The 24,892-nt window shown below is 46.6% G+C and overlaps 1 protein-coding gene across 1 annotated transcript in view; it reads right to left on the minus strand.

The window, feature by feature from the left end:
* Positions 1-24,892, minus strand: part of NT5DC3 (5'-nucleotidase domain containing 3) — an 88,264-nt gene that overhangs the window by 26,545 nt on the left and 36,827 nt on the right. Inside the window, exons 6-14 of the mRNA XM_047865908.1 lie at positions 24,470-24,607; positions 22,241-22,301; positions 21,725-21,827; positions 21,479-21,580; positions 18,692-18,773; positions 17,506-17,592; positions 12,123-12,263; positions 6,660-6,724; positions 480-1,646 (exon numbers count right to left, since the gene is read on the minus strand). Of these exons, the coding sequence (XP_047721864.1) occupies positions 1,394-1,646; positions 6,660-6,724; positions 12,123-12,263; positions 17,506-17,592; positions 18,692-18,773; positions 21,479-21,580; positions 21,725-21,827; positions 22,241-22,301; positions 24,470-24,607 (1,032 nt within the window). The 3' untranslated portion in view covers positions 480-1,393. The remainder of the gene's footprint in view (positions 1-479; positions 1,647-6,659; positions 6,725-12,122; positions 12,264-17,505; positions 17,593-18,691; positions 18,774-21,478; positions 21,581-21,724; positions 21,828-22,240; positions 22,302-24,469; positions 24,608-24,892) is intronic.

A 24,892-nucleotide genomic window follows, 5' to 3' on the forward strand; every position in this document is an offset into this window, starting at 1 on the left:
TTCCCAACAAAAGAATGGAATACTGTGTTTATAACAAAAATTTACAAGTAACAAAGGGGGCCAAATCGGGTCGACTGGGTCTAAAGGGCATTGCAAAGGGCATCGCAAAGGATGTCAGGGAACTCATTTAATTTCTGGTTCTGATACATTTGCCACACTAAAACCGCGGACACGGCGAGCGCTCTCCGCAAGCCCCCCTTCCGTGGACCTGCCATGCTGCAGGGTAAAGCACGAGAGTCGCGCGCGTTGCCTTAGAAAGCAACGAGGCACTCGGCGAGGGCGAGCGGGGCTGCGCCTCGGCTGCCTCCGGGCTGCCAGGCCCTTACCCTCTCCCACCCTCAGCACAGCCGCCTAAAGAAAGTCACCCACGCTCCCCAAATAGCCACACAAACACGGCAGGGAGGGACCGCGAGGGCTACGCGGTGACAGGGCCGCCTCCTCCCCACCGGCTGGTTAACGCGTGTGTTTTGACAACATACCGACAACCCAGCAGGGGTCCCGGCGGGGCATTTCATCACAAGGACATTTCTTCGCCTGTGTCACTTTCTGCCCGCCTACGGGCGCAGCAAACCAACGCTGGGGTGGCGTTTTCAGGGGTGACGAACTCCCGCGAGGCCCATCACAAATCCCCCGGGCTCTCGCGGCCGGACCGCGCACGCCGCCGTCTGTTCTGCAGGCCGGGGAGTAAACCGGAAGCTCCTCTCCCCCTCTTCCCCTGCCCCGGGGAAGCAGTGAACCGCCCACGACACGTGGCACCGCGCGGCTTCCCCGGCAGGGGGCGGGCACAGCGAGCGGACACGGAGACCGAGCGAGGGGAGGCCAAGAGAGGGTCGGGGGACCCGCGCCTCCTCTTGTTCTTTCACAGAAGACGTCCCAGGGAGGCCGAAGCCCCAGCGCCGCGGGCCCGGGGAGTCGGCCGCGGCTTGGGGACCGTCTACGCCCCGTGCCGCCGTGCGAGGCTACTGTGGAGCCTGCGGCGAGCGGCTTGCGGTCCCCTGCGGCTCCCGGAGCGTTGCCTGTGAACGTTCGGCCCCTCGCCCACGAAGAGGCAAGAACGGTTTCGGCACTTCCGCCGCTGGAACGGAGACCGGCATCGAGAGGTCTCACGGGGCCCGGAAAAAGGACGCCCGGGCCGGGACCTTGGTAAACACGATGGCCAATCACAGTTTCAACACCCGGCCTGCCCTGAAGCCAACCGGTACGGGAAACGCAGAGGCCGGGCTGCCGGCGTCTGTCCCGACAACTCGGGGAGGAGTCTCCCAAAGGTACCAAATAAATATCAAAAGGTGTATCTGTGTCTCGGCCGAAAGCGACACTCATTTGCACACGAGTCGACTGCACACGTCCAGCCGGCCGGGGTCGGCTTCCGGCCTCTTCCGCGGGCGGGCCCCGCTTACTCGGCCTGGGCCTCCTGCAGGAGCGGGGGTCTGAGGGCGGGGGCCCGGTCCGACCAGGCGGGCAGCTCGTGCTGCAGCGGAGTCCGCCGGGGGTAGAACGTGTGGCTGACGTCGTAGTTCAGGAGGCAGCTCAGAGACGCCATGTAGATGTCAGCAAAGCGGGACAGGCGCCTCAGGAAGTAGGTGGGATTCTGGTCTGTGCGGAACAAGCTTCCGAACTGGGTGTTGAAGAAATTTTTGGTCATTTCTCTGAAGAAGCAAGAAAAGAGCAAAGCCAGACAGAACAATTCAGAAGAGTCTCTTTTTAAGTTACTGAAATCAAAATCCCCCTTTCGAGTTCTACCAGACATTTCAAGCAGAGATAATACCTATCCTTCTCAAGCTATTCTAAAAAATAGAAAGGGAAGGAAAACTTCCAGACTCATTCTATGAAGCCAGCATTACTTTGATTCCCAAACCAGACACAGACCCAGCAAAAAAACAGAACTATAGGTCAATATCCTTGATGAATATGGATGCAAATATTCTCAACAAGATACTAGCAAATCGAATGCAAGAGCATATAAAAAGAATTATTCACCATGATCAAGTGGGATTCATTCCTGGGATGCAAGGCTGGTTCAACATTCGCAAATCAATCAACGTGATACATCACATTAATGAAAGAAAAGATAAGAACCATATGATCCTGTCAATCGATGCAGAAAAGGCCTTTGACAAAACTCAGCAACCTTTCTTAATAAAAACCCTCGAGAAAGTCGGAATAGAAGGAACATACTTAAAGATCATAAAAGCCATTTATGAAAAGCCCACAGCTAACATCATCCTCAATGGGGAAAAACTGAGAGCTTTCTCCCTGAGATCAGGAACACGACAGGGATGTCCACTCTCACCGCTGTTGTTTAACGTAGTGTTGGAAGTTCTAGCATCAGCAATCAGACAACAAAAGGAAATCAAGGGCATCAAAATTGGCAAAGATGAAGTTAAGCTTTCACTTTTTGCAGATGACATGATATTATACATGGAAAATCCGATAGACTCCACCAAAAGTCTGCTAGAACTGATACAGGAATTTAGCAAAGTTGCAGGATACAAAATCAATGTCCAGAAATCAGTTGCATTCTTAGACACTAATAATGAAGCAACAGAAAGACAAATAAACTGATCCCGTTCACAATTGCACCAAGAAGCATAAAATACCTAGGTATAAGTCTAACCAAAGATGTAAAAGATCTGTATGCTGAAAATTATAGAAAGCTTATGAAGGAAATTGAAGATGATATAAAGAAATGGAAAAACATTTCGTGCTCATGGATTGGAAGAATAAATATTGTCAAAATGTCAACACTACCCAAAGCTATCTATACATTCAATGCAATCCCAATCAAAATTGCACCAGCATTCTTCTCAAAACTAGATCTAACAAACAATCCTAAAATTCATATGGAACCACAAAAGGCCCCAAACAGCCAAAGTAATTTTGAAGAAGACCAAAGCAGGAGGCATCACAATCCCAGACTGTAGCCTCTACTACAAAGCTGTAATCATCAAGACAGCATGGTATTGGCACAAAAACAGACACACAGACCAATGGAATAGAATAGAAACCCCAGAACTAGACCCACAAATGTATGGCCAACTCATCTTTGACAAAGCAGGAAAGAACATCCAATGGAAAAAAGACAGTCTCTTTAACAAATGGTGCTGGGAGAACTGGACAGCAACATGCAGAAAGTTGAAACTAGACCACTTTCTCACACTATTCACAAAAATAAACTCAAAATGGATAAAGGACCTGAATGTGAGACAGGAAACCATCAAAACCCTAGAGGAGAAAGCAGGAAAAGACCTCTCTGACCTCAGCCGTAGCAATGTCTTATTTGACACATCCCCAAAGGCAAGGGAATTAAAAGCAAAAATGAACTACTGGGACCTTATGAAGATAAAAAGCTTCTGCACAGCAAAGGAAACAACCAACAAAACTAAAAGGCAACCGACGGAATGGGAAAAGATATTTGCAAATGACATATCGGACAAAGGGCTAGTATCCAAAATCTATAAAGAGCTCACCAAACTCCACACCCGAAAAACAAATAACCCAGTGAAGAAATGGGCAGAAAACATGAATAGACACTTCTCTAAAGAAGACATCCAGATGGCCAACAGGCACATGAAAAGATGCTCAACGCCGCTCCTCATCAGGGAAATGCAAATCAAAACCACACTCAGATATCGCCTCACGCCAGTCAGAGTGGCCAAAATGAACAAATCAGGAGACTATAGATGCTGGAGAGGATGTGGAGAAACGGGAACCCTCTTGCACTGTTGGTGGGAATGCAAACTGGTGCAGCCGCTCTGGAAAGCAGTGTGGAGGTTCCTCAGAAAATTAAAAACAGACCTACCCTATGACCCAGCAATAGCACTGCTAGGAATTTACCCAAGGGATACAGGAGTACTGATGCATAGGGGCACTTGTACCCCAATGTTTATAGCAGCACTCTCAACAATAGCCAAATTGTGGAAAGAGCCTAAATGTCCATCAACTGATGAATGGATAAAGAAATTGTGGTTTTGGGGCGCCTGGGTGGCGCAGTTGGTTAAGCGTCCGACTTCAGCCAGGTCACAATCTCGCGGTCCGTGAGTTCGAGCCCCGTGTCGGGCTCTGGGCTGATGGCTCAGAGCCTGGAGCCTGTTTCCGATTCTGTGTCTCCCTCTCTCTCTGCCCCTCCCCCGTTCATGCTCTGTCTCTCTCTGTCCCAAAAATAAATAAATATTGAAAAAAAAAATTTTTTTTTTAAATTAAAAAAAAAGAAATTGTGGTTTATATACACAATGGAGTACTACGTGGCAATGAGAAAGAATGAAATATGGCCCTTTGTAGCTACGTGGACAGAACTGGAGAGTGTGATACTAAATGAAATAAGCCATACAGAGAAAGACAGATACCATATGTTTTCACTCTATGTAGATCCTGAGAAACTTAACAGAAACCCATGGGGGAGGGGAAGGAAAAAAAAAAAGGTTAGAGTGGGAAAGAGAGCCAAAGCATAAGAGACTCTTAAAAACAGAACAAACAGGGGCGCCTGGGTGGCTCAGTCATTAAGCGGCCGACTTCGGCTCAGGTCATGATCTCACAGTCCGTGAGTTCGAGCCCCACGTCAGGCTCTTTGCTGACAGCTCAGAGCCTGGAGCCTGTTTCAGATTCTGTCTCCCTCTCTCTGACCCTCCCCCGTTCATGCTCTGTCTCTCTCTGACTCAAAAATAAATAAACGTTAAAAAAAAAAAAAAACCAGAACAAACTGAGGGTTGATGGGGGGGGGGGGGTGGGTGATGGGTATTGAGGAGGGCACCTTTTGGGATGAGCACTGGGTGTTGTATGGAAACCAATTTGACAATAAATTTCATATATTGAAAAAAACAACAACAAAAAAAAGACAAAAACAAAAATCCCCCTTTTATTTTCATAGGACTCACTTGAGGGGAAAACTGGCCTAGGGCAGCCCCCACCCCCTCATCAGGAAAACTGTGTCGATCCACTTATCAAAATGACTGTGATCACATTTCCCAGTCAGGCCAGCCAGAGAACACGTGGATGACCCTCTAAACATACCCATTATGTTTTCCAAACCAAAACAAAGGAGGCAGGAGAGGGGCATGCGGGCAGATGCAGAATGCTCTCATGTCCGAACTTCCCTCCTCTATGGAATGGGATCCAGACCCCCTTTCTAAACGGTTACAGTGAGAACTGAGTAAGGTAAGACAACTAAAGCCAGACGAGAAACTCCAAAGTACTTCGATGTCTGAGAAGTTAAGGCTTATGTTGTAGTGACGTAAATAAATCTCCATCATCCGTTACACCACTCCAAGCGCCTCACCGCCTCCTTGCAGCCCAGGTGACAGCATTTTGCAAGGCCGCTCACCCGCCCCAGGCTCTAAGGCCCTGCAGCCATGCATCTGTGTTGGAATCAACACCCCATCGCACACGCGCATGCGCACACACACACACACACACACACACACACACACACACACACGGGATAGGCACACCGTCTGCTGGCTGGGACCCCTACACACAGAACAGTCCCCCAAAGTAGATAAATACCACTTGACTGTTAATAAATCAGTTACGAACACAGCAGAAGACATAAGCGCGTACACGCCGTGTGACAAAAGCCACTAGCTGGTAGCAGCCACCTGTACAATACATGGTGACAGCAGATGCTGTGACAACCAGAGTAGAAAATTTCACAAACTCCTTTAGGTCTGCAAACAGAACAACATAAATGGTTTTTACACTTTTGGTGAAAACACCTAATTAAGGTGTGAGGTTGCTGGAGACTTAAATCCAAAACCGAATGTGATGGGGAAGCAGCTCCTTCATCTGCCAACCTAAGAGTCCTGGTCTGGCCTTTGGGTCGCAGGGCCCGAGGTTCAATCACACAACAGGCCTCCCCGCCTCCCCTCACCCTCTCAGGCAGCACTTTTAGACCAACATTAGATAAAGAATCAAAGCAGAATGAGCCCCAGGCAGCCAACACCTCCGCCAAGAGGGCGGAGGAAGGACTGAATTCAATATGGCTGTGGCCTCTGCAGCCCCAAGGGAGGATCCTGTCCCCTCTGCACGCTGCCCCCCCAATCAGGCTGGCCCTTGCTCAGAGGCCAGAGCCCGGGCAGTGACCGTTCCTCCCAGTAAACAGTGTCCGCACACACGGCATCCTTCTAAGGCAGGCACGACCGTCCACGGGTCTCTGTCCAATGACTGCTCCCGGAGATGCCCACCCGCCAAACTTTGCAGACGGCAGGCGGGCCCGCCTCACCAATAAACATTCTGACACTGAGTGCTGGCACATTCCCGGTTACCAGTGAGCGCCGGGCTGTAGGAGCCCTCGCCGTGGTTCAGAGCCCGGCCTCTATGCTGTCCCAGGAGCCACGCCGTGCTGCCGGCGTGACCGACCTCGGGGCCACCAGCTGCCTAAATGGACGAGTCAAGCCGGCCGGGAAGACGGATGAGAAGGAAGAGCTCCTTCAAGCCCGGCCTTCGGAGGCAAGGGCAGGAGGTGGGAGGAAGGTCGCTGGTGCCTCAAGCAGATATCACATGTCCCTCACGAAGGGCAGACACCGCTAGTGCCGGGACAAAGGGGGCACATTCCTGCCCGGCAGCCAGGAAAGGACGGCTGCCTCGGGTCGGCCCTGGGAAAGGTGTGTGGCCCGCGCAGGGTGCAGGCGGGTGGCAGACTCGCATTCGAAGCAGGCCCCTCTTACCTCATCTCCTTTCTTTCCTTTTTCCACTCCTGCAAAACCAGCTGTGACTCAGCATCTCTGTGAACCTGCAGGACGGGACACAAGCTAATTACCGAGGATGCTGTGGCCGCAAATAAGCTCAGTAGGTTATGAGAGGTTTTTAATGGGCAGCTTCCCTTGGAAGAATTTCACTCCCTGAGGGCAAACACACAGGCGCTTGCGTGAAGTAACACATTTTCAGCTTCGCAGTTGCAGTCCTGCCTTCTTCACCAGAACAAAAGTTTCTAAGCAACATTAGAAACGTGGTTTGACAAATCAAGATGGAACATTATGAGCCTATTAAATAAGGCCCCTATTAAACTGGAGCTACTGAAGTATTGTGAAGGCCATAAGATATGTGTGCATGTTATGTGTGTGCCATGTATCCGCTACACATATGTATTGCATATATAAACATAATAGACACCACCTATTACATATATTACATGGAGGTATAAACATATAAATGGCAGTTAAGTGGAAATCATTTTAGCAGGTCTAACGGCACATCGCTAATTGCAAGCGTGTCAAAGTATGTGCATATATTTGGAAACTAACATGGAAGTTTTTCTTCAATCTGTGCAAGGAAAATAGGGTTATAAATGGTTTTAATGTTTTTCCTGAATATTATATGATCTTTTAACGCGTTCAAGAGAGGGACGCCTGGGTGGCTCAGTTGGTTAAGCATCCGACTCTTGATTTCAGCTCAGGTCATGTTCTCAAAATTCATGAGTTCAAGCCCTGCATCAGGCTCTGTGCTGACAGTACGCAGCCTGCTTGGGATTCCGTCTCCCTCTCTCTCTCCCCCTCCTCCACTAGTACTCTCACTCACTCTCTCTCTCAAAACAAAAAGATAAACTTAAAAAAAACAAAGGGTTCAAGAGAAAATAAATACTCGTTTTGTAAAAGACAAGAAGGTAGAGTACCTCAACCAGACGGAAAACACGGAATTTTCTGGTTGGGCTGAAATGTGAGCAAAAGGCAAAAAAGAAAAGCGACAACTGCCCACAACCTCACAAACGGAATCTCACAAGTCTCTCTCCGAGGCTCTTGGGGCTAAACACAAACACGCGTGCCAGGGTCAGAAGTGCGCGTGATGGCAGGGGACAGGTGGGGCTCCCTGCGATCCATGGTCCCAGGGGCAGCCCTGGAACCCGGAGGAAAATACCAAACAAGCAAACCATCTGCTGCTCACGAGGGAGCCAAGACTCTGTTGATCGCATCTGCCCAGCTCAACAGCCTAACAGTCACCGGCTAAGGCGACTCCGCCATTCACACAAAACCCATGTTCACTGAGCCTGTAATGTGGATATTTTCCCCAACACCACTGCCTATACCACCAGGAAGCAGCTACCACTGGATGGCCACTGGCCGGCTGTGCATTACTGGAGCACCGGAAGACGGGTCCAGCGCTTCTGGGGGTGGTGATACGGGTTCTGTGAACATAGTTTTCACATTTTAATCAAGAAATTACTATAGGGGCACCTGGGTGGCTCAGTCGGTTAAGCGTCTCTTGGTTTTGGCTCAGGTCATGATCTCACAGTTCGTGGGTTAGAGACCCATGTTGGGCTCTGTACTAACCTCGCAGAGCCTGCTTGGGATTCTCTCTCTCCCTCTCTGTCTGCCCCTCCCCTGCTCGTGCTCTCTCTCTCTCTCTCAAAATAAATACATAAACGTGAAAAGAAATTTTTTTAATAATAAAAAAACATTACTCACTATAGAATCCAGGCTCTACACGGTACGTGACTAGATCAGAAAAGGTGAAATGTGTGGGGAACCGCAACACATTTTTATACACACATACACACAAACAAACGCGTACGTACACGTATGTATTCAGCACCTACTATGTGCCCAGCACTGTGCTACATACGTGCTGAAGATACGACAGAGGACAAGACAGAGGCCCCGGTGGGGGTCACGCCTCGGTAAAGTGACAAAACAAAGTGACAGCACAGAGAGTGAGGAGTCAATCTGAGAGGGAACCCCCACCCCCACCTTTGCCCACACACCCATCTCAGCCCCTAAACTAGCACCTACGTCCTTGCCTACGCAGGAGGGTCCCTTACTCCGCCCATTCAGGCAGGAGGGGAGAACTCTCTGGTGAGGGGATTACCGAACTTAACCTACCCACACTCTCTTTTTTGACACTAGCTGCCACAGGGCATGTGAATTCTCTCCACTGTTGCCCTGCAGGTGGGCCCCCATCCCAGGGCAGGCCCTGCAGACTTGAAATCAATCTAGAGACTACGTCTGCTGCACCAGCCCTCCCACCCAGTGTGAGCAGGGTACTGCGACCTCGCCAGCCCAACGGCCTCTACCAGAGGAGGACAAATCCGGCCCACCACCACTTTTTTCTATCGGCTTCTGAGCTTAAGAAGAAGTTCCTTTCTAAATGGTTGGGGATGTGAGGAATCAAAAGAAGAACAACGTTATCGTGCATGAAAATGACATGAAATTCAAATCTCAGCGTCCACCAATGTCACAGGGACAGCACCACAGGCGTTGCCCGTGGCTGCTTCTGTGCCGTAAGCACAACTGAGTAGCTGTGACAGAATGCTTGGCCCACACAGCCCACCATACTGACTGACCTGGCCCTTTGCGGAAGTCTGCCGCCCCCTCAGCTAAACGTGGTCGTGACGTGATAACCTGGGAAGACTCTGTACCACCATCAGCCAGCACCGCCGCCATGAACCCACCATCCCGGGCTGCGCTTCAAGGCTAGTTAACAAAACCCTCTTTATTCCTTACGGCCACTTTCTTAAAACCAAAATCATACTCTTGTATTTAATTCATCAGACTTGGCTCCGAATGACACACTCTGCTGGCTCCACGAATAAAAAAAGCAAACCCGGCCTCAGACGACAAATTTTTCTCTTCAGGAAATAGTCCAAATAATGTGCTACGTCTCTGAAAATAAACCCCACGGGGGAGTTTCCAGAAACATGTGACACAGGATCACTGGAATAATTTAGCTTTTCAGGTGAACATGGGGGCAGCAGGGAGGGTGAAAAGGGAACAGGAAGAACAGTGAAAAATGACATTCATTTGGATTTTTTTTTTAATTACCTGCTGTACTTCTCTATATCCCAGTGAGTCTAACTGGACAGAAAGCTGTCAAAAGTGCCGGAGCCTGAGGCGACAGTTCGAGGTTAAGACTCTAGAGCCAGACTGCCTGAGGCTATGTCCCAGCACGCCCCCCACCCCTTCAGCAAGTTATTTTCTCCTCTGGGCCTTGGCTTTTTCATCTATAAAATGGGGGTGTTAGTGCCTACTTCGAAGAGTGGTTTTGAGAAAGAAACGAACATGAAGCCCTTAGCATCTAGAACAGTCTAGAATATGGTATCTAGAACATGGTAACTAGAGCATAGTGTCTAGAACGTAGTTCTAGAACGTGGTTTCTAGAACATTCCTATATAGCTTGGTTCTGCTGTTCACTAACTTTGGAATTCAGGATAAGTTACTTATCTTTCAGCCTCAAATTCCCCTCCTATAAAATGGGGTCGGCAATGTAAATGGTAATTCCCTTTTCTTCCTCCCTCAACCTTATACCTTATATGTTTCTAAGGTCACAGAATATTTTCAGCACTTCCGTTCTCTAAAACACACATTCCTTAGGGGTGCCTGCGTGGCTTAGTTGGTTAAGCATCCGACTTCAGCTCAGGTCATGATCTTGCGGTTTGTGAGTTCAAGCCCCATGTCGGGCTCTGTGCTGACAGCTCAGTGTCTCCCATTCTCTCTGCCCCACCCCTACTCACATTCTCTCTCTCTCTCTCTCTCTCAAAAATAAATAAACATTAAAAAAAAATTTAAATACACATTCCTTAATCATCAAACTTTTTATATAGGTCAGAGAGCAGAAAACAAAACAACTGCCCTCAAAGCTAAAATGTAGTGACACTACCCATGTGCAGATTGTGTCTGTGCGTCCGCCCAGCTGCCACCATCACAGAGGGACTGCGCCTGAGGTAAAGAGTCTTTGCCACACCTGAGACCTCTAAACCAAAGAGCAGGGAAGCACGTTCACGTCGTGCTCAAAGGCATGGACTTGAGCATCACACAAGCCTGAGTTCAAGTTCTTGCTCTGCCATCTTACGACCTCAGATGTGTTGCCCTAACCTGTCAAACACCCAGTGTCCTTACTCTAAAGTGGAAAAAGCAGACCCACCCGCACAGGGCAGCTGGGGGTGTCAATGAATAATGTGTGTAGAGCAAGCACTCAGCACGACGTCTGACATACGAAACGTAAACTATTATTACTGTGTGACCTATGCACAGACTTGAAGCCACATTAACCCAGAATCGATGGCTTTTATTTTTGGAAAAGCATCTCAGGGACAAGCATAGCACGGGAAACAGAACGAGTCCTCACCACAGACGAGCCAAGAACAGGTGGAGCCAGAGCACAACGGAAACAAGGCCCGGGACGTGCGAGGACACACGCTCTGGACCATGCGAGCCCTGGAGCCACCGGCCCTCGTGGCTCCTCCCGAGCTCACCGCCAGCTGCCGCCACACCGGCTGCCAGCTGGCTGGTGAGGCAGTTCCCTGCCCGTTTCCACAGCGGGCTGGCAGGCTGCGGGCAACAGGCCGTGGCCAGAGGCAGCAGGTGCGTCAGCCAGGAGAGCGGGCACCCACGCTCCTTGTCCTAAGAGAGTCAGCATGCGTGCCGAGACGGCTGCAGGATAAGTTGGGTGAACCAAGCGGGAAGCAAGGCGTTTCAGGAGACTGGGAGTGGGTCCCCAGCAGCAGGTCAGAAAACCGCCGAAAACAACATTCCTCACTAACTGTCCAAACCTGGCTATATAGCTTACATGCAAAAGCAAAAAATGCAAAATACAAATGCTTGCAAAATACAAGCAAAAAATGGCCACTGAACTCCAGCCAGCCAGCCAATCGTAGGTATTATCTTCAAAACCAAATGGAGGTGGCATGCGGGGACCTTAACTTTTGCTTTGAGACTCTCTCCAGTCAGCTGTGGTGCCTAGCCTGATGTATTCATTCCACAGGACCCTTCATGTTACAGATGGGGAAACTGAGGCCCAGAACTGAGAAGTCCACAGCAGGCTAAAGGCAGAAACAGGACTAGACCCAAACATTAGCAGAAGTTCTCGAATCCCACAATCCCATGGGACCTCTCCCAACAGAACTTTAGTGGGGAAGTGAGGACACTTGGATTTCCACTGAAGGAGGACTCTACAGAGACACCTGTGTTTACATGGCCCCATAAAGCTCTTTCTCCAAATGAATGTGTAAGGCATTTTTAAAGTTCTCTTTAGGGAAATTGGCAAAACACTCTTAGGGGCAAAACAACCCAGGAGTTATTCTTCAGGGTGACTTACACCTCATGTAACCATGAATAAATATCTGAAATAACTCTGATTTATGGACTAACTTCAGACTTACAGAAAAAGTAGGAGAGAAAAAAAAAAAAAAAATCCCAAACCTGCATCTGCTCCAATAACCCGGTCAGGGTCTGCAGCCAAGTCATGGTTTGAATGTACTGCTCCGTGTTCATGATTTTGAGCTCAGATCTTAACTCTGGGATAATCGCACCTGTTCGCCAGCCATGCTTCAGGGTCAAATCCTAATCGCAAAGATCACAAAAAAGTCAACTCATCTCAACAGAATTTAAACCATTTCATTACCTTTCCCAGATGCAACAGGTGTTCACTGAACTACTCTTCAATTGTAATGGTTAGTTATTAACCAAGCCAAATTCAATGAATTGCATTTAATTAAAACCAAGTCAGCCCCAGGCTCTGACCATTACACCCAAAGAAAGTTTCTGTTTTGGGAATAATTGCTGTGAATCACAGCCCCTGCAGAGACACAGGGTCTCCGATCATTAACTGTGGTCTGTAAAACAACAATTAGGTCAGGGGCAGAATGAGGCTCAACCATTCTGAATGAACAGCAACAGAAATGCTGACTGTTGAATTCATCCACAGACCACTGGGGATCACCCACTGTGTGTCAGGCCTTGTGGGTTAGGGGGAATCCTAGAATCTCAGACCCGGAATGATCCTACAACACACACATATGTGGTCAAATTTTTCATTCCAAATACAGTAATCTCATGATTTGACACTAAGCCAGAATATCTGACGTCAGCCATATCCTGGAAGATCTTAGATCTACAATCAACCATACTACATGGTCATTCATTCCCTCATTTGGCAAATATGTATCCAATCCTCACAACTGCTAGGCCCTATTCTAGATACTGAGGATAAAACAATGACAAAAACAGACAAAACCCTGCCCTCATGGGAAATACAGACAAAAAATTAGCAAGTAATACATAAAAGCAGGTGGTGATAAAGACAATGATCAAAAATTAAGCAGAATAAAAAGGAAGAAAGTTACCAAAGTGGTTAGGAATACCAAGCCAATAAAGGGACCTTTGAGCAGAGATCCCAAGGAAAGGAGAAAAAGTATGCAAATATGTGGGAGGAGAAAAATTCAAGCTGGGGTGGGGGGGGGGACAGCAAGTGCAAAGGCCCTGGGGCAGGAACATGCTGGGGGTGGGGGTAGAGGTAGAACTGTTAAGGAATCGCAAGGCAGGGAGCCTAAGGCAGAGTAGGAGAGAGGGCTGAGGTAGGTCATGCCTTCAGAGAGGTAGGCTGGAGGACAGATCAAGCAGGGCCTTGTAGGAAACAGGAGGAAATCAGGCTTTTACTCTGAAGAAGAAAGGAAAGCTTTGAGGTTTTAGGGAGTAAAGTGGTATCAGGTTTACAATTTTAAAAGTTCGCTGGCTATTCACCTACAGCTAGAATACCCACTCTGTAAGTCCTAAGGATGACCAGCCTCTTCACCTACTGAATTTCCTTAAACCTTTCAATGTTTCTCCTTCTCCTCGAATACATGGAAACCTACGGCACCTTTGTTTTTTGTTTTTTAATTTTTTTTAATGTTTATTTTTGAGAGAAAGAGATAGAATATGAGTGGGGGAGGGGCAGAGAGAGAGAGGGAGACACAGAATCTGAAGCAGCCTCCAGGCTCTGAGCTGTCAGCACAAAGCCTGACATGGGACTCGAACCCACGAACCTCGAGATCATGACCCGAGCCGAAGTCGGACGCTGAACCGACTGAGCCACCCAGGTGCCCCTGGCACTACCTTTTAAATATTGCCAACGGTGGCAAACTTTTGAAGGTAGCTTTTACTTCTGAAAATAGGTAAAAAGTCATCTGGAACATTCCTAAGACTAAAGCACAAGATAATACATTAATAATAATAAAACTAATTTTCTTCTGTGCCTCAACCTGGTTCTCAAATCTATCCCAAAAGGGGCACCCAAATGTGTTTTGAAAACCAGCAGCAACGTTAGAAGTACCTACATTCACAAGGTGACTCCCTTGAAGGGTAATGTTCATTGCCCACATAATTTCTGACATTTTTTAGGTAATGAATTGATCTCATCACTTTATAACAGCGGTTTTCAAACTCTGGCATGAGATCCAACTATATGCTGTCTCCAAGAGACTCATTTTTTTAAAAAATTTTTTAACTTTAATTATTTTGAAAGAGAGCCCACAGGGGCGCCTGGGTGGCGCAGTCGGTTAAGCGTCCGACTTCAGCCAGGTCACGATCTCACGGTCCGTGAGTTCGAGCCCCGCGTCAGGCTCTGGGCTGATGGCTCAGAGCCTGGAGCCTGTTTCCGATTCTGTGTCTCCCTCTCTCTCTGCCCCTCCCCCGTTCATGCTCTGTCTCTCTCTGTCCCAAAAAAAATAAATAAAAAACGTTGAAAAAAAAAAATTAAAAAAAAAAAAAAGAAAGAAAGAAAGAGAGCCCACATGCATGCGATCAAGCATGAATGGGAAAGGGGCAGAGAGAGAGGGAGACACAGAATCCCAAGCAGGCTCTGTTCTGTCAGCACAGAGCCCAATGCAGGGCTTGAACCCACAAACCATGAGATCAAGACCTGAACTGAAATCAAGAGTCAGATGCTTAACTGGCTGAGTCACCCAGGCACCCCATATTTTTTTTTAAAGATCGTATTTTTAAGTAATCTCCATACACAACATGGGGTTCAAATCTACAACCCTGAGATCAAGAGTCGCAGAGCCCACTAAGCCAGCCAGGCGTCCCTCCGAGAGACTCATTTTAGACCTAAGGACACACATAGGTTGGAAGTGAAAAGATTAAAAAGACCTACCAGGCAGACGCAGAACATGCCACCCAACAAAAGCAGAATGCACATTTTTCTCATAGTGCACATGAAACAGCCTCCAGGACAGACCTGATGTTAGACCCTACAACAAGTCGTAATACATTTTGAAATCACACAAAGCATCTTTTCTGATCACACAGGATGAAGCTAGAAACCAACAACAGAAGGAAAAACACAGAAGTTCACCCTCTGAAACAACCAATGAGTCAAAGAAGGAATTACAAGGGAAATGAAAAAACATCTTATGACAAACGTAAATGCAAATGCACACACGACACATCAAAACTTATGTGATGCAGCAAGTGCAGTGCTAAGAGGGAAATTCACAGCCATAAAATTTACATTGGAAAAAAAGAAAGGTCTCAAATTAACAACCAAACTTGACACCATAAGAACTAGAAAAAGAACAAACTGGACTGAAAGCTAGCAGAACCAAGGAAATAAAAAGATTATAGCAAAGATTAAAACAGGGAGGAAAAAAGGGGGCGCCTGACTGGCTCGGTTGGTTAAGTGTCTGACTTCAGCTCAGGTCATGATCTCACTACTCATGAGTTCGAGCCCCACATCGGCCTCTGTGCTGACAGCTCAGAGCCTGGAGCCTGCTTCAGATTCCGTGTCTCCTTTTCTCTCTGCCCCTACTCTGCACGCGCTCTCTCTCTCTTTCTCTCTCTCTCTCAAGAATAAGTAAACATTTAAAAAAAATTTTTTAAACAGAAAAAAAAAGGAAAAAGAATAGAAAGACAATATAAAAAAAAAAAAAATCAATGAAACCAAGAGTTGGTTCTTCAAAAAGATCAACAAGATTGGCAAACTTATCTTGACTAAAAACAAACAAAAACCAGAAGACTCAAATTACTAAAATCAACAATTTAAGCAGTTACTACCAACTCTAGAGAAATAAGAAGAATTGTAAAACCTGTAAACTTAGTATAGAACGACTTGAACAACCTAGTGGAAATGGACAAATTTCCAGAAGCAAACAAGCTACCAAGACTGAATCATGAAGAAATAGGAAATCTGAAAAGACCTCTTGACTAGTAAGGAGACTGATCCGTAATCAAAACCCTTCCAACAATGAAAAGCCCAAGACCAGGCAGACAGTTTCACTGGTGAATTCTACCAAACATTTAAAAAGGGATTAACACCAGTCCTTCTAAAACGCTTCTAAAAACTGAAGAGGAAGGAACACATCGTAACTTATTCTGAGGTCAACATTACCCTGATATCAAATTTTAGCATGAAAAGCTAGACACAGCTGAGCCCCACCAGAGTTTCTGACTCAGTAGGTCTGACGTGAGGCCTGAGAAATCGCATTTCCAACAAGTTCCCACGTGATGCTGATGTCACAGGGACCACGCCTGAGGAAACCATTGCCTTGTGAGTGCCTCTCAGAAGGCTAAGACCGGTATGTGTGTGTCCCTTCACAGGGCCACGCACCCGCACTCCTCAAGGGCAGCATAGAGTTATCTCATCAAGGCCCAAAGACACTGGTTCTCAAGAGGCCATGTCACTCGGCCAAACCTTCTGGTAGTACGGACCCCCTGACAGCAGCACTCTATATTTCTGTGTCACTAATAAGCACTTCTGTATGCAGTCCCTGATTTAACTCTGCTCACAAATAAGGACGCGAGGGCTTGGAGGACGTGTGCAAGCTCATCCAGCTAAAAACAGCAGAGCTGGGGTGAAAACCTGTCTTGCAGTTCTGAGCCCATGATTCCTTCCGCCAGACCTCAGCCCGGTGGACAGACTCAATTATGCAGGGTGCGTGCTGAAATGGCCTGGGACGAGGGTCTCTGCACACAGGTGCTGGAATCACCCCCCCTCCCCTCCACCAGCAGGCAGTCTGAAGTCTGAGTCCACAGACCTCGGACGATAGCACGTGTGCTCTGAAAATGCCTCCCAGGGGGGCCTACCGTGCAGCCCGTTACGGCTCACCGCTCCGAAGACAGGCGTCAGACGCAAGAGGGACACAAACACGAGACCACAGTCATGTGGGTCAAAACGCTCAGAAATACCAATCAGAGTTTGATCGCCAGCCACGACCCTGCTCTGGTGACTCGGCGGACACTGAGCATCACTCAGACTTTGCAAAACGTGCATGGTGCAACTAGCCTGGGCCCACTTGACAAACAGAAATCCCCTGCACCAGGAGCGGGGCACGGAAGGAAATGTGACTGATTCAGCCTCGTTCTAATTATAGATTAAATCGTAATCCAAGTCCTGAGACACCACTCTAGTCATTCCAATGGGCATGAAAAGCCTCACTTTCTTATAATAGCTGTTTCCTGGAAATGCCAGTTTTTGGAATTGCAGGAGCTCCAGCTGAGTTTACAGACTCTTCTGTTGCACATGGATGCTTCTGATATTTCATAAAAAAAAAAAAAAAAAAAAAAAAAAAGAACGCTTACATTTATTTCTTACCATTATTTAAATGGATTTTTCTGATAAATTCTGAGTGAATTGCTAATTTCTCTACCATTTAAAAAAAATGATCTTTTTTATAACTATGATCCATTCTATTCCACAAAAAAATGAGACATAAAAAAAAATAGGTGACCTGAAAGCATAAAAGTGGTTTAAACAAAAGAGAAATTCCTTAGTAAGTGGGACTAACACATCTGTCCCCCAACAAAGAAATGGAAAAAAAGGACTCACCGCCAGGTCACTGTATATGTGGTCGCCAAAATACAACACTTTGGATCCTCTCCACCCAGTAAGCTTCAAAAATTCATATAAATTGCCCTGCAAGAATAGAAAAACAGAGATATTTAAAAAAAGAAAAGAAAAGCATAGATATCATGTGAGATAGAAACCTGTGTCACCTGTATAACCTGTAACCCAAAATATCTTTTTTTATTTGCTTTTATAATTTATTTAAAGTATCAAAATATAAAGATAAAAACACCTTTGTGTGAAATCTCTCAGACCTTTGTTCTAAGTCAAATGTATGTTCCAAAAATGATCCGTATTGTATATACCTCTTTGTAAGGAGCTTTTTACACTGAACATTCTGTGACCATGTCAGTAAGTATTAATCTACCATTTCAGTAGCCGAGAAGTACTGTGATTCCTTTTACCAATTCCCTCATGTTGGACACTTGTTACCTATTTTGTAAGTCATGCTAAACATTCTTGTAGCAAATTTTTAGCTACATGTTAATAATTTCCTTGGTCTAACTTCCTAGAATTGGAATGGCTGTATCCAAGCAAATCTTCCACGGCAAGAAAATACACTTACCGGCAAACCCGGCCTTGTGTTATAGACCCACCAGGAACGTATCAGGGTTTGTTTGTAGTTTTTTAACCACAACTATGTGGTAGTACTATTCTATAATTTCATGTGTTTTATAAATATTACAGAAATAAAAAGTTTTAAAGGATGAGATGAAGCAAACTCAGTAACACAATCAGGGTCAGAAATTCAATCATTTATTCAAACATTTGAGAGCTTTACTGATACCAAAATATATCAAAACTACATAAAACATAGCTCATCAGGAAACCATTACTAATTTAGGTGAGTCCTACACCATGTGACTCAATGCTTCTTGAAGTGAAAAACCCAAGGTTTACTATTAGCATCTTAAATTGTACAGACTATGAAAGTAATGCTTTAAATTTTGTTTTCAAAGACTGCTCAATTCTGAGTTAATCTGGATACAGCACACTGAAAATACATTGACTTAAGTTTAAATTTTGCTTTAAGTTTAAAGCATCAATTCAAGCAGAACTCTCAGAACTACACCCGACACACGGTAAGACTCAACAAATGTTGGCTGTTAGCATTTTATAACTGACCACAAAGCAAAGGAACAAAAAGGAAAAATCGGTCATGAGGTACCTGCTTGTAAATCTGGCCTTTCTGCAACTTGTGGATCTTATCCCAGAGTAAGACACCTTTCTCGTTCACCTTTCGGAAAGGTCTAACAACAGAAACAGGAAACATGATCTGTGGGAATCTGCTTATGAAACATGACACAGTTACTCACTGGGAACAGAAAGGGGCTGCACAGACCTCGAAAAGCCTGGGCACCCAAACTCCACCTCCACACTCCCTGGTTCAGTGCCCTCATCCAGGGCAGACCCCGGTATCCAAACGTATTTACAGAGGAAAGAACTCCAGGGTCAAATAAATTTGCAAAACACGAGGCACTACTTATGGCCGTCTTAACAAGTCATCCATGACTCTGAAAAGCCCACCCAGTACAGAAACTTTCTTTAACCCAGATTTCCTAAATGCATTTGATCACACAGAAAATCTGCTTCGCAAAAACACGCTTCTGGAAATGCTGCCTCAGTACGTGTGTCGAGCTTGGCACTTGAAATTCAGCCACTCTACATAAAAAACAAATCTGAGGATGAGGCATATCATTTTATGATGCAAAATGGGAATAAGAATAAAGCCTTCAGGGAGCTCCCCTCTACTTAGATGGGATGAAGCCTGATCCATGAATCGATCAATAAAGCCAATTATATCTTTAAAGTTAAAAAGAAAAAAGAATGTATGCAGGGTCTATTTGCCTTTTTGTTTGTTTGTTTGTTTTTAATGTTTATTTTTGAGAGAGAGTGAGACAGAGTGTGGGGAGGCGGTGGGGGGGGGGGGGGGGGGGGCGCAGCCAGAGAGAGGGAGACACAGAATCTGAAGCAGGCTCCAGGCTCTGAGCTGACAGCACAGAGCCCAACACAGGGCTTGAACCACGAACCACGAGAACATGATCTGAGCCGAAGTCAGACGCCCAACCAACTGAGCCACCCAGGCACCCCTGTTTGCCTTTTTTTAAGGTAACATTTATTTGGCTTGTTTTTCTGATTAGAAAAACATTTAAACTGAGTGCAAAAAATCTGGAAAATGCAGAATATGATGAGGAAGAGGAAAGTGGCCTATAATCCCAGTGCCCGGCTATAAACACCTAACATTTCAGTACATGTCTTTCAATCTATAAAGATAACATTTGTTACCCTTCTCTTTTTTATGAATATAAATGAGGATCACCATATATCCTGATTGGTATCTTTTTCTCCTCTAATACTGTGAGCAATTTCCCATGTGATTACATATTTTTCGTACGTTGTATTTTATGATCATAAAACATGCATGCTGCTTTTTTTCCCAAACACATCATTTCTCATGGCTGTATAATATCTCCTCCTATGGATGTTCCTTCAGGTTGTCTCTGACCATCATTATAAATAAAATGGGAGGAACAGAGGTGTTGCAGGCGTGCAGAACAAAGGCAAAATAAATGGGTGGGGCGGGGGGTGGGCAGGGAGACCTGTGCTGCCCACACCCTCCCCCCCAGGAAATAGTCTAAGACAGCACTCTGCCACTGTGTATAAGTGTAACAAGGAGAGGGTGTCCTTGGTGAAGGGGGAGATGAGGCCCTTGTCCTGATCACACCCTGGGGTCTAATAAGAAAGTTCGGGAGAGCGTTTTCTCAGTGAAAAAGCAGCCAGCCAACGTATAGCTGTTTTTGATCAACACTTAAGTTTTTCCTTCATTCCCTTGAATTCTCAGTCTCTGCACATGGCTCTTGGGTCTGCCTCTTCCTTCAGGAATCACTATGACACTTGGAAAATGGGAATTTAGTGTCCCAAGAGAAATTTAATCTATTCAACATGAACTATGGAGCACTGCATTATGATACGTTAAATCACCTGGCAGAGAGGGAAAGACTGCCTGGTTACCAATCGCGGAACAGAAAAATGTGGGTTAAAGTGCTTCTTTATACAAAGTGCAGATTATTCTTATAACCCCAGTGCAGTAACTGTCAACACTATTGATATCTGGGGGGACGACTCTTGGTGAAGAGGTCGGTTCCGCACATTAAAGGCATTTCAGGATCCCTGATCCGCACCTATTAATGCCAAGAGCACACCGGAGTCACTGTCAGAACCCACGACTTCCCACCCCTCTGTTTCCCATGACAGGAACACACCACGTAAGTCTTGGTAGAGAGGTACTCCACTTGACACAGACCTTCTGCAGAGTTCTGCAGAATCCAACTGGAATTTTAAATGCACCACTTAGAGCTGTACGGAGAAAAATACCCACCAGGCAGTTTTGCTGTTGCTGCTGTCTTGTTACGCTTCACAATGTACCTGCATCAAGAAGTCTAACTTACGATGTTAACACTACATATGGCTTTTCACTGCTGTCAGTAGTTGTTTTTTTTTTATGTTTCTCTTTTATGTTTTTATTTTATTTTTGAGAGAGACAGACAGAGCGCAGGCAGGAGAGGGGCATAGAGCGAGAGGGAGACACAGAATCTGAAACAGGCTCCAGGCTCTGAGCTGTCAGCACAGAGCCCGATGCAGGGCTTGAACTCACAAACCGGGAGATCATGACCTGAGCTGAAGTCGGACACTTAACCAACTGAGCCACCCAGGTGCCCCTCAGTAGTTTTCTTAAAGCCTGACTTGTAGGACTCAGGTTGAAGTGAGAACAGTCTCAAGCTGTCGGCCATGCACTAATCTCACCCTCTATGCAATTACTTGCTAGAAGGATTAAAAATCAAAAGCTATGATGTCAGATGCTTCTGATTTTCCAGCTAGATTTCACCAAGTCGCACTACGTAAGTATTCACGGCAGCAAAGGACTAAAATCTAGCTCTCCCGGAAAGACACTCACCTCCGCTTATCGTTAAAGAAGTTTGGCTTCTCAGCCTGAACGATGACCACATCAAACAGGTCCCTCCAGTCTTTTCCAACAATATACCTCATCCCTTTGTCCCTGGAATGACACGTCAGCCAGGTGAGTCTCACAAGAGAGGGGTTAACCACTTTTGCAACTTTTTCTTTCCAATTTCCAACTGTTCAGATAAGTGGGAATACAAGGCGTGAGCTGGAGCCAGCAAGGTCACCCACAACAACTTACACAAAACTACTGGGGCTGTTGGTGATGAGAAACATCTTCTTGCCATGATCAGCCAGTTTGGCCAGCACTGCGCGGGTCTGCTCGGCGTAGCAGATGTACTTTTCTGCGAGCAAGAGAAGAGTACACACGGACTCAGCGTGAAGTCCCGTCAGGCTGCAGGTGGTTACCAAAAGGGGCCCAGGGGCCCGGCACTGTCCAGGGCACCGGGGACAGAAAAGTCTTAAGGCAGGGTGGCCCCACCAGTACCAGGTCCATCGGGGACCAAGCCCCTGCCTCCTGCCTGGGTCTGAGTGAAAACACAAAGTGTCTGCAGCTGCCCACTCCCCTGTTTTTGAGTCACTGTTATGCCAAGTTCTGAGACAAAGGGGAGGGAGACATCTGAACCGCGAGGAAGCCAGGTCCACACGCTGCACTCGGAAGGGCCCTACGGCCCCTGCTCGGCCCCGGGAATGAAGGCAAAATGCCTGCGCCGTGGCCTGGCAGGGGGAAGGCTGTCTTCACCACGAGGCTACATACCGATATCTGCTTCGATTGCTCGGTACATGATTCCTTTGATGTGCACGTCTCGAATTGAATCCTGTCCAAAGAGAGGTTTTTAGTGAGTGAAACCGTAAGTGAGGTCGCCTGAGTAACAGGACAAGCGAGACGGCATTCGGGACGATGTCCGCCTTTAGAAGCCTGGTGATGCAAGCACCAAATGAAATCGAAATTCTGGTCCATCTGGCACAGGCGGCCCCTTGGGGGAAACTTAGGTTTCCATGGCGACAGTGGCAGGTTCCAATGCAGTTGTCAAAAGGGCCCCTGGGAGGAGGTAACTTGTGCGAACAACTCTGAACAAAGGCCACGTGATACATGGCAACGTCTATGCAGGATCACGCAGAAACGGTCCCAGGGCATCTGCGGAAAGGGAATCCTTGCTGTTTCGTCTCTGCACCCCGCCCTGGACCCCAAGGGCAGGTTCTATCATCTAGAGAAAGAGGTCGAGGCCAATGGCAGGACCTTCAGTTCAGTGAGGCGGGGGATCGTCAGGGAGATGGTAACCCAGCCAGTAAACACCATCAAGAGGAGGCCGCTCACCGCCCCCACGCACCTCAGGGTGTGGCAGCCTGATGGCCTGCAGCTATCAGAGCACAGCCCTCCTCTCAGGGGGCACTAAGCAGGTCTGCTACCTAGGTGGCACGCCTGGAGGCACATGGACACTTACTGGAAGGTGTGGTCGGGGACTGGGCTGCAGGCAAAACGGGGCCATAAGCCTTAGAAAACTGGTAGACTTCTGTCAAAAGTGAGCACCTCTGGACTATAAACTCAACCCCGATCACCTTTTAGCACAGGCTTGTTCAACTTCACATCAACAGAAGACAGGGGTTAAGAGCAAGCCGGAGCCAAACTTACCTGGCCTGAAATCTAGGCTCTACCACTTACGAGCTGTGTGACTTTGGGCAAGTTACTCAACCTCTCTGTGCCTCAATTTAACTGTAGAATGAGGGTAAAAATAGTACCTACCTCCAGGCATTATTGTGAGGATTTAATTACTTAATATGCATAAAGCACTCAGAAAAACAGTGCCTGGAATATATGTAAGTGCTCGCTGTTGGTGCATAAACATCTCTCCTCATGCCTGCAAAGGGTTATATAACTGAAAGTGATTCTTCTTCTTTTTTTTCACAAGTGATTCTTAAAGTATTTCAGGGCACCAAAAGGAGAACAGAAACTAAATATTTAACATTAGTTCAAACAATACCAGACTAACATTGAGAAGCTAGACTTCATCCTTCATCTTCCTAAAACCCATAATTTTAGCCAAAATTTAAAACCAGTCCTAAGCATGTAGGCATAAAAGCATTATAGTACATAAGTACAGATCTTTTAACTATAAGTACTTAGGGGCACCTGGGTAGCTCAGTCAATTAAGAATCCAACTCCAGACTTTCGCTCAGGTCATGATCTCACTGTTCATGAGATCCAACCCTGCATCGGGCTCTGTGCTGCTTGGGATTTTCTCTCTCCCTCTCTCTCTGCCCCTCCCCTGCTCGATCTCCCTCTCTCAGATAAACATGAAAAAAAATTTAATACACAATATATACTACATATATGAATATATATGCATATATTTACTGTATATATTTGAAATAAGTATTATTAAGTAATACATGAACATGTTTTTAAGTACTGAACAAAGTTCAGACAGCTTAAAGAATACATATAAACACACATGTTTGTGAATATAAGTGAAAATATATAAATGTGAAGTTACATAAATGATGTGCATATGCATGTGTGTAAGTTTCATAGCTATCTATAAACCTCCCCCACTGGGTTTCTGCACAGCTTTTGCAGGGCCTGGGAAGGCCTCCATGGAACCTCTGGGGACAAGAGGGCTGCAGCCTTGGTGTGATGTCACCCTCTCCACAGGCAGGCGCAGGGGTGAGCTGGGTCGCAGGGGTGAGGTGGGCCGGCTGGACCTCAGCCACCACCAGCCCCTCTGACCAGATGCATGGGCCCTGCCTTTTGGTCGGAAAGAATTAGAAATCCAGATAACAGTATGAGTACCCTCTTCTTTTAACACGAAATTAGACTGATTTCCAAGTGTTCTGGTGTAACATCTTTCTTAACAATTTTCAAGGTAAAACCGTAAATAAAAGAGATCCCAGACGAAGGACTGTTTCAAACACCTAGCCAAAGGAGGCTAATGATTCTGTCCCTTTGCTGAAATGCTTGGAGAGTCGTGGCATCACCGCCTCTCACCTTGACGTCTTTGTACAGATGGACAGGCTCATAGTCAATGTTGTTCTTGAGAAAGTACTCGTTGACACAGGATAGGAGCGACATCTCTGGCAGGGAGAAGATGTCCATGAACTGCTTCATGGTGTTTCCATGAGAACTCTGCAGGCAGGGAGGAGAACTTCAGAAGCGGAGACTTACCTGAGGGAGGTCATCAACATCTGGATCCCTCTCCCCAAGAAAAGGATAATTCTAACAATAACAAAGCAGAAGCCCTCACCTTTTTCTTCTCATTCCCAGCACAGCCGACATCCTACTCTAAGCATAACTGGGAAATCCAAGGAAATACCCTGATTTCCCCCCCAAAAGTCTAACCAATGTCACGCTCCTGTGACAACTCTGTCTAACTTCCAGCTCACTCTACCCCACCAAACCCAAAGGAAAGTC

Source organism: Prionailurus viverrinus, chromosome B4, assembly GCF_022837055.1.
Source record: "Prionailurus viverrinus isolate Anna chromosome B4, UM_Priviv_1.0, whole genome shotgun sequence".
Taxonomy (NCBI): Eukaryota; Metazoa; Chordata; class Mammalia; order Carnivora; family Felidae; genus Prionailurus; species Prionailurus viverrinus.